At 40.8% G+C, this 10,888-nt stretch overlaps 1 protein-coding gene across 1 annotated transcript; it reads right to left on the bottom strand.

Moving 5' to 3' along the window:
* Nucleotides 1-2,328: 2,328 nt before the first annotated feature.
* LOC121739095 (YTH domain-containing protein 1) lies at nt 2,329-3,941 on the bottom strand. The gene has a single exon (XM_042131418.1). It carries the CDS (start codon nt 3,717-3,719, stop codon nt 2,382-2,384), a length of 1,338 nt encoding a protein of 445 aa, XP_041987352.1. The 5' UTR covers nt 3,720-3,941; the 3' UTR covers nt 2,329-2,381.
* Between the last annotated feature and the right edge of the window lie 6,947 nt (nt 3,942-10,888).

Here is a 10,888-nt window from a genome sequence, read left to right as displayed (position 1 = left end):
GCGGGCAGGACAAATTAGGCCTCCACCCCATTTAAACATCTGGAACAGTCTCTTCGTGAATCACCCATCATGGACATGCAATCAGACGCCATGATCAAGGTGCATAGCTTTTCGAAGCAATATCAGGTTCTTATACCTGCCAGAGAGGACTAGAAAGGAAATATCCCAATTAATATTCGCCCTAGCGATATAGTTTGGTTCACGGATGGATCAAGGAAAGAACCGTGCGGGAGCCGGATTCTACGGGGGCAAGCCACCAAGAGGCAAACATGCCAGTTTGGGGGAGTTTGCGACCATGTTTCAGGCTGAGGTCTTCGCAATCATCGGTTGCTTACTAGAAAGCCTAGATATGGCACTAGTTAACAAAAATATTTTTTATCTTCTCTGATAGTCAAGCTGCACTTAAAGCACTGACTGTTGCAGAAGTTTCATCGAAATTGGTTCTGGAATGCATTGAGACGTTGAACATGCTAGGGAGGGACAATACAGTAACGTCCCCGGCAACGAAACCGCAGACGAACTGGCTAGGCTTGGGGCCGAGAGTCTCATATATGGCCCAGAACCGGTGTGCGGAATATCTCCCAGTACTACAAAGCAAGTGCTCGAGGAATGGGTTCGCGAACTAAGCAGAAAGCAGGGGCAGCTGCCCCCCCCCCCCCCCCCCCCTGGATCATGTTGACGTTCCTACTAAGTATATTATCTAGTACTTTTATCTATAAAAATTAAGAACGAATTTTTGCCATTTGTTTGCAATACAATATTTTTACAACTAAAAATTATTAATTTTTTATTCTTTATAAACACCTAGCTTATGAAAACTCTAAATTTGCTCCCCCCTGGCCCAGAACCTGGGTGATTTGCCCCCCCCCTGGCACCAGAACCTGGGTAATTTGCGCCCCCCCCCCCCCCCCTGGCCCAGAACGTGGGTACGCCCATGGCAGAAAGCAATGGGTTGATTCCCAAGCCTTGAACACTCCAAGGCACTAATTGCTGGCTTTAACAAGAAACTGTCAAAAATAGTGCTCACCATGGGTAGGAATCAATTAAGAATCCTTACCAGAAGCCTAACTGGGCACTGCAAGCTCAATAAGCACCTTAACAGAATAGGTGTTAGTAGCTTAACGACTTGCAGATTCTGCGAGGAGGAGGATGAAACACCTATACACCTTCTCCTTGACTGTCCTGCTCTATTACAGAGTAGGAACAGGCACCTTGGTCGCTACGAATACTCATCCACAGAGGAAATTCGTGGCACCAACCATAACCACATCGTTCAATTTATGAGCAGCATTGGGTTGGGGACGGTACTCTAATGCGAAGGAGTCACAATAGATGGCCTGCCTTCAGCAATAAAAAAAAAACATACACAACACACGCACACAAAAAAAAGATGAGTAAATAATACAATTCTCTGGCTCTGGCGTGTGCATTGCCATGATTGGATACGCGACGCGCATGCGCAGTGAAATTCCTCTTAAATTTTGAGGAAGCAATAGCGGAAGAAAATTTTTTTATTTTTATTTATGAGGATGCGGTAACTGTTGAGGAACCCAAAATATTGCGGAACTTCCTCATTATGAGGAAGCGGAAGAGGAATCCTCAGCAACCCTATAACAAAATATGTTTGAGACGAAACTATAAAATGCTATTATACTTTAACAAATATCGCAATTATATAAAGCCATGAGAGACCAACTTATAACACAAGGCAGTAGTTGAGTAACTAGTAAAAATGTAAAATGTATGCATTGCAGAATTTTAGTTAATGAAATTAATATAAGTCCTCATATTAATTTCATTTTCAAGAATATGCACATTACTAACAATAATATCAAGTAGTGTACATGGAATAATCAAAAATTCTAGTATTCACTGAGAAATTGAAATTGAGACTTCTAATCAAACGAGAAGTCATTATAGTAAGTTGAAAAATTTATAATATCTCTAATACAAAGTCAGGACTTAACAAATTATTAGTTTTATGTATCACAGATCTTCACAGCCTAAAATTCGCACTTATTCTTGAAAATAGTTCTTAAAATTAATCAGTCTTTTATTTTGTACATCTATCAGACCTCATTTATTATTCAGGACCAAATTAAGTCCACCGTTGTACAATAGCACTATTTGGCCAATCACTGGCTTATTGCAACATCCATTACACTTGCACCCCATTATCGTCAAGCACCATCATTATTTGAAGTCCATATATATTCAACAAACAAATCAATTGTCCAAAATAATTAAAAAACAAGAATGTTCAATAATACTGAATAAATTAAATGTTTATCACAACACTCATAAGATTGTAATTCAAAAAAGTTCAAAGTTCAAGACACATTTTTATTAGCAATGAAATAGCAATACATGGGTGAAAAACTTTAGCGACGATCCCTGTAGGATCGATGTGTATCTCGTTCACGGCTCCGAGCTCGTGACCTATCTGTTGTACGCCACAAAAACTCATCAACAGATCTTTCATAAGACCTTTTATCGTACACTAGCACTGATCGCGGGTAGTCCGGTAATTCGTAATATCTTGGTGGAGGTGGCGGCGGAGGTGGAGGCAAGCCATCGTATGTTGCTATTGGCCCGCTGAAACCAGGTGGAGGAACATATGGCAGTGGTGGCAATTGATGGTGCATGGACCTCATGTACTCCGCCACATAAGCTTCGGCTGCTGCAGAACTGCTACTGTTAAAGCCTTCTCTGCCTCTTGTGAACCAGTTTGGCAGCCTGTCACGTACATATGGGGAGGGAGATCTTCTTTTGTAGGAACTGGACCCCAAACGACTTCTCGGAGACATAAACATCTTTCGTCTGTTTCTCGATGTGCTTCCTACACGATTCCTAAAGTTAGAGCCTCTTGATGATAGTGGTGCCCTATAAGTTCTATAGTTACCACCACTTTTTAGGTATGATTTCTTAGATGACTCTTTTGACTTTCTTAGAATTGGAGTCATTTCAATTCCTTCATCTTCTGGAAATAGCCTACACAATTCCTCAGCTACTTTAGGTTCAATTTCTTGCCCGTCTCTACCAATTTTTACAGGTTTACCTTCATTCCAGGGATTATAAAGGTGTAAGGTGCTGCTGAACGATAATTCCTTTCTACATATCCAGTCAACTTTAAAAACACCATCTAAAACTTTTGCTGAGAGGCCAGGAGGCAGGACCCAAGATATTGGTGGAACATCTCTCCTAGATTCACTAGAAAGTCTAGCAAATCCTGCAAATTTTCCACTTTCTTTTACAGAGAATATTAATAGAACATTTCTAGATTCTCTATATGCTTGATTTAAATTTGCTTCATTTTGTGGCAAAGTCGACCACACTCCTTTCGCTTTTGAAAGAGTTATATTTTCTGCGTTGTTAGATTTTATAAGAAAAAATCTTGTGTCTCGAAATAAGTAATTCAACTTTGTCATATAATCATACTTCTTTATTTTAGAAGTACTGGTAGTGAGGCGTCTTTTACTTTGCACAGGGGAATGACTTGAAGACTTAGCCCGTTTGCGACCGAGGCGTTTATCCTTTGACTTGTTAGTGCTTACGGAGCTAATACTTGGAATACTCGACTTACTTTCAGAAGAACTTGAAACTTCACTACGCGTGTCGTAATGCTTTCCCTCATCTAGCTGCTTTAATTCTTCTCCAATTTCCGCCTCCACTTCCCCAACCCCTAAATTGACGGCGTCCGTATTACTCGATACCTCCATGTTTTATCTCAGCCGCTTGTCTGATGTCTCCTTTAGTAATAAAGTAAACACTTTCAGGACATTGTAACGTGTTCCCGGTGGTATACAAAAACTCAAAACAACTCTTGCGGTATTCAGTATATTTTATCTAATTAATACACTACATTAAATTCCGAAAAGTTTTAGTAAATTCAATAATCATCAAATTTAACATGAGAAATTTTTATCAAACAAGCTTCAATCAGTGTTGCCAGATGGTCTCGGCCTCCACAGATTACTAGTATAAATTATTTTGTAGATCGGCCTCCGTGACTCGTGAGTAGGTAATTTGTATTTTGTGGTCTCGGCAACCGGCGACTTACCTGACACCTGTTATACGACTTGACCTGTTATGATTTTATGAACGTGGCGAGAAAAGGAACTAATGCTAAGTAGGTACTCACAAATACTCACGTTTTGCTCATTTTGCTCGATAGTTTTACTCCGAATCGAAGGAAATGACATATTTAATTCCATCGGAGCCGGCTCGATGCGAGCCTTCGAGCAGGGCTTCATAACGTTATCGAATACCCGAAAAAATATCGTTACGTCGGTACGTAACGATATTTATGCCGGCTGTACACTCTCGCCGAGACACAGCGAGGCGGCCCGAGTGCGAGAGTGTAAATGGGTGCGCTCGCCTCGTCTCGCCTGTCTCGGACCCTCTCGGTCCGGTGTCGGTATTTTGTGCCCGAGACAAAGGGTCTCGCGAGGAAAGCGAACGCATTACTGTACACTCTCGCGTTTTTCACTACTAGTCGCGCCGCTAGACAGTGCAGAACAGAAAAATAACAGTAATAAACGTCATTATCAGTCATTATCTGTGAGAAATAAAATTAAATATGATTATAGATCTTTGGATTACAATGATATCTTTCGATGTATAGAGAAAAATAATGATCCATCTTCTCTGAGTTCATAACTGCGATTGAACTAAGCGAGAATGTACATGATCGCACTCGGGCAAGGGGTTCTCGCACGAGACTCTCGCCCGAGAGCTCTCGGCGAGAGTGTACAGCCGACATTACATAATGGTAGCCAAATAACGGTATTTTTTTTATCGATATCTAGTAACATAACCAAAAAATATCGTTATGAAAATACCGGTAAATATAACGATATTTTCTGGTATCAGGTATGCGGTATGGCCGGTATGCGTCGTGCACAAAATCTCACTCGCAGCCCAACTTCCGACTTCCGAGCACCAGTTTTTATATATGTGGGACAGCCATGCTTCGGCACGAATCGGCCGGCTCGACCGGAGAAATACCACGTTCTCATAGAAAACCGGCGTGAAACAGCGCTTGCGCTGTGTTTCGCCGAGTGAGTGAGTTTACCGGAGGCATAATCCCCTCCCCTATTCCCTTCCTTTCTCTTCCCTACCCTCCCCTATTACCCTATTCCCTCTTAAAAGGCTGGCAACGCACCTGCAGCTCTTCTGATGCTGCGAGTGTCCATGGGTGACGGAAGTTGCTTTCCATCAGGTGGCCCGATTGCCCGTTCGCCCCCTTATTTTCATTAAAAAAAAAACTTTGACTTAACAAGTCAAGATGGTGCTGCAATTTGTTTAGTCAATAAATGCAGAAAATTATGCAAGGTACCTATGTCCGTATTTATTTACTTTTGGGGATTGGCAAAATATGGATAATTATCTGTATGTCTTAGTATTTATTACTAGAATTCTAAGTTTAATACATATATATTTTGTAGACTGTAGTTAAAAATATCAACACATTTAAAAAAGGAAGCACAAAATTATATGATAGCATTTACAAAATATGTAGGTATTATAACACGGAGAATATTTCAAGGAGCGTAGCCCGTCGGATCAGAGGCGCTTTGCACACGACGGGGCGGGGCGGACCGGTCAATTTCGCCGCGAACGATAGCACAAAGAGAATCCTACAATATGTATTACCAACGCACACCAAGGGCAAAAAGACCGCTCCACAGGTCCCCGGCGGGCTCTGACGGCGCGGCATGTCCGTGGATCACACAAACCAGTTTACATTCAGTAACGCAGATGGCGCGGCGGCGCGAGGCGGCAGCTAGCTCTATTCTCTCTATCTCCACTAGAACGAACGTCCTGAACTGACTGCCTCCACTCGTCGTGTGCTTTGTGTACCACCTCGCCCCGTCGTCGTCTGCAAAACAACAAAGTCCGTCCGGCAGCCAGCGCACGGCGCACGTGCTGACAATACAATAATTTACTATACAAACCATAAATTAGTAATATTTGAACAAAGATACTGAGCACTGAACTACTGAGTACTGACCGTTCCTTTTTTTCTGGTCAATTTTCCTATAATATATACCTACAGCTGGTCACCAGATACGTCCAACGATATCCAAATACTTCTAATTTTATGGACACGTCTAGTTTAATTTTGTGCATACTGCATACTGAATTGACTGATTAAATTAAGTACTTATTTTTAAAAAAGATAACGTTATCAAAGAACATATATTCACCGTTATAAATCCTATTTACCGTTATAACATTTACCGGTATTAATTCCAATTTTTACCGTTATTTCTAGTATCGGGTAAATTTTCATACCGTTATCTATGCTCTTGAAGCAATAACGTTATGAAAATATACCGGTATTTGAAGCCCTGCCTTCGAGCTGTGAGTTTTGCGGTCCACACGGTGGTTATTGCTCGATTTGGAGTAAAGCTTAGGCCAAACCTACGCGACCAAAGCGACTACTAAGCGGTAGCGTCTACCGCGCGGCGGACGCTGCCCATTTAATCTTAAATATGCAGGTGGGCACGCGCGGCGCCATAAGATAAATTATTTATCTTATGGCGCCGCGCGTGCACACCTGCATGCACATTGCACCTGCACGACCCAGTGTTGCCAACTATGAGGATTTCACACTAAATTAAGCGGGAAAAAATAAATTTAGTGGGTTTTTAGAGGGTTAAAAAATTTTACCTCCAAAAATATCCCCAAAATATTTTATATTTTGGGGATATTTTTGGAGGTAAAATTTTTGAAGAATGCCGCAATCTTTGCCGCGAGCGACCGTGACGGACGAAAATTCAAACGAAATGTCACTTTATAATATAGGCTTTAGGTTTCATTTTACTCAACCACTAGCTTTTACGCCGCCGCCGCGCGCTGGCGGCAGCATGGGTCGCCAGTACGCAAATGTCATTAGAAAATTATACCTATATTCTATGTCATAAAGGAGCATTTTATTTGAATTTTTTACCGGTCGCAGTCGCTCGCGACTAAGATCCGAAAGCCATCTTTAAGATGGAATTGCCGCACTAAGCACATGTCTCTTCTTTTGAGTCGTACCAGCTGACACTGCTGACAGTAGGCACACAGATTATCTATATATTAATGCGTGAGAGAAAAACTTTGTTACCCTTTTTATGAAAAATGGTTAAACGTAGGTGCATGAAATTTTGCACAGTTATAGTTTATATGGTGAAGGAGTGCATCGAGCTAATATTTTTTTTTAATTATGCTTTTATCATATATATTTTTAACAAATAAAACGTTACACACACTACGACACTACTACAAGGAAAAATGACAGATTTTTGAGTGACAAGCCTATACATACGAATTATACTCTTTTATTTATGGTTGAAGTCTGTTGACAACAAGTTGACAAATTGAAAATGGATTATTGTTTTTTTTTTTAATTTAATTTTAGATACTATTAGACAATGCTTAAACGGCCAGTCTGAGATCAGCTGAGTCCCAGAGACAAGAATTGAAAAAAACTATGATGAAGTCAATATTTTTTACAAAATATAGGTAGTAGTCCTAATGTCATTGCAGGTAAGGTCGAATTTCGACCACTGGGCGATCTCTAGTTATAATAATATATTTTTATATATTGTTATAATAGGCCGTTGAAGGTGTATTTCAGCGTTTTACGCGCTTAGTAGAACACACCCCAAGTAATTTTAAATATTTTGATTTTTTGGGGAGTTTTGCTTGAAATTTTGTGGGTTTTCAAGTTGCTTTAGGGGGTAAATGTTTTGAATAGTTGGCAACCACAGAGTACTTTATTATATTGTTGGCAACACTGGCACGACCGCGAGGCGGGCAGTTCGCGTCGGCACAATAGACACGGCAAGCGAAACATGCGCGTCAAGTTGTCAGACGCGTGTTTTGAAGTGTACATAGGTAACTAGACTTCTTTTTTAAAACCTTTTTTATCACTGACATAGTATGTACTACGTACTAGACTCGACATCGCAACGTAATCTATATAGCAGCAGTGCACTTACGGCCGTTCCCAATATTTGATCTATCTCTGGTTTTGCCCTACTAGACATAGTAATAGCTCACAATTGACATAAAATATATGTATCTAATGTCTAATGTGAGCTATTCCTATCTCCAGTAGGACCAAACCAGAGATATATCAAATATTGGGAACCGCCGTTAGTCGCCCGCGAGCTCTTCTGCGCGCCAGACGTACCACAATCAAAAACGAAACCAAAAAAAGTCGCAAAAATGCCTAGATGTGTGTTAAGATACTGCAAAATGATTCCAGTAACACTTCCAAATGCAACGGAATAACATTTCATCGGTATTAGCTTTCTTATTATTTAATTATTTTCAATTAAAATACGAACATTCAATTACCTACTAGGCGAAGACACGCGTCATTTTGCATTGTCATAGAGTAGTAGATTCAGAGTGTAATGTAGGCAGAATACAGATCTATGATAAGATGACGATGAATGAAGTACTTACTCACGTAGACGAGTTTGTATTTTGGTAATATGTATTTAAAATATTACGTACATTATACATGCGTACATTATAATAATTTTATTATGGTACATATTTGAAAATATTTAAGTAATTTAAATAAGGTAAGGTAATTAGCTATACTGGACCATATTAATTATAAATTTTATAAAAAAGTGAATTTTTATTTTATCCTCAAATAGATTCTGCATTCATTCGAGTGTAGGCACAAAACTTTGTCACTTCTGCGGTACTGATCTATAGCAATCACCGCCCCGCCTCCCACCCCGCTCATGCCTCAAGTACGACATGTTTTTTGTTCGCAATTGCTGGTCTAGTACGTAGTACTTACTACCTCAGTGTTTTTTATATTATTTTTTACAACTCTTTAGCAGTGGCGGATTTACCAATAGGCTAAGTAGGCTGGAGCCTAGAGCGGCAGATTAATGGCAAATTTAGCCCCATTTGTTTATCCATTTCTTGTAAAGTATTGCCGAGACGACCACATTAAAGGTTTACGGTTTACCCTGTGAAAAAGATTTGAGATCTCATGTAGAGCCAAGCTTCTGAATCTACACGGCTTTTTTTTTTTTAAGGAGGGGAAATGCATTACGCATCCCCCGCCCTCTCGGGGGAAAGGGCAGGGGTATGTCGGACTCCCGCCGTAGCCGCCCAGAAGCAACTAACTTCTTGGCGGCAGCATTGGGGACGTGGAGCCACACGCTCCGTGCGCCCCTGACGCCCACCGTAATTCTGCCCGACCGAATGTCAGTGGCCGGGCAGCTGCCTTCATTTGCCACCGCCTTAGTGATATCGGCAGCGGTAGCTGCGTCGTCCAAGCCAAGCCGGAGACGAGCAGATCAACTCTTTGGACAGGGCGAGCGATCCTCACTGCGTCCCTGTCGAGGACCTCCCTCATTCTTGAATCTACACGGCCTAACTCTACTGACCGTAACTTAAACAAATTCTACATACCAGTAAAGTAAATATGTAACTATGTAAGGCTTCGCCGTTTCGCTACCGCACAGGGTGAAACCTTGTGTGGTCGCCTCAGCAAAAATTTTAAAAATAATGTTTTTGATGGGATATGAATGTGAACTAAACTAACGTATTAAAATTTCAAAGGTCAGATATAGGGGCGGCAAAAATTGAATAGCCTACAGGCGGCAAATTTGTAAATCCACCACTGCTCTTTAATTTATGATTTTTTGATTTGTTTACGTTTTGATAGATTGTACCATAGACTTAATATATATTATAGGTTTATGGATTGTACTCATGATGTTAAGGCGCCTACCACATGTGCATGCTTGAACACAGTTTTGCTAGCGCATGCTTCTCGCATGAACAGACGTAAGAGACTTATCTACTACATGCATGCGCAAGCCTCATTCTTGCCGAGATCGTCGACGTATAAACAATGTTTCTCAAAGAAGAACTAAGTATTTCTTCTGCTTTTATTTTTCCAGTGTTTGCTAGTGACAAAATTGATAATGCATAAATAAAATATTTTTTTCTTATGCGTATTTTTTTATTCCTGTCAGAATAATCTTTCGATTTGATATTTCAAGTTTCACGGAGCGAGCAGAGATTTTTATAATTCAATGAATTCAGTTGCAAACTGACGATTATATGTACGTAAATCTGCCATTTTTTAGCAGCGTGCGCGCATTTTAACACCATTTGACTGACAAAGAGCAGCTTGAACACTGAACTTCCAAACACACTCGCAGACAAGTTTCTACACGAAGGCTTGCGCATGCCTGAATTTCAAGCAAGTTTAAAAACCATCAAGCCAAACTTTGGGGCTTGCGCGTACTACTGTTTTACCAACTACATGCACAATGTTCAGTGATCAAGCCGGTATGCGCAAGCAAATCTGTAGTCAAGCATGCACGTGTGGTAGGCGCCTAAATTAATTCAACCAAAAATTGTGGTCTGTGGACACAGATTATTTGCGGACGTGTTTTGTTCCTCTGGACCTACCAAATCAAAAGCAAGCTTAGCACCTTGTAACCCTCATGTCCATCCGTCCGACGCATAGGACTTTAATGTTAAGTATAAGGACGTCATTACCACAACAGTTTAGCATGTAACACCAGATAAAGTCGTGCGTCTTCACTCTTCAGTGACTGTTCATTAACAAATGAAGTCTGACGGTTCGCACCGTAGTCGCGCAGGTGTGCACTTTCGCGTTGCAGTCGCTCCCGTATCGCGTACCACGTCCCCTGTCACTGACGCGTAGGTTTGTCCTAAGCTAAGGCCGTATACACCATCGGTTCCAACAACAACAATTGTGTTAGATTTAATTAAAAATGAATATAGTAATAAAAAACTGGTTTTGAGAGTGTAAAACACACAATAAGTTTCAAGGCCCAATCTATACTAAAAGGACATGTAAGGGATGTAGAAGAGCTAAGAACTAATG

The sequence above is a fragment of the Aricia agestis genome, chromosome Z, assembly GCF_905147365.1.
Source record: "Aricia agestis chromosome Z, ilAriAges1.1, whole genome shotgun sequence".
NCBI classification, from domain to species: Eukaryota; Metazoa; Arthropoda; class Insecta; order Lepidoptera; family Lycaenidae; genus Aricia; species Aricia agestis.
Note: the sequence above shows the minus strand (reverse complement) of the source record. Positions and strands in the feature narration are given on the sequence as shown.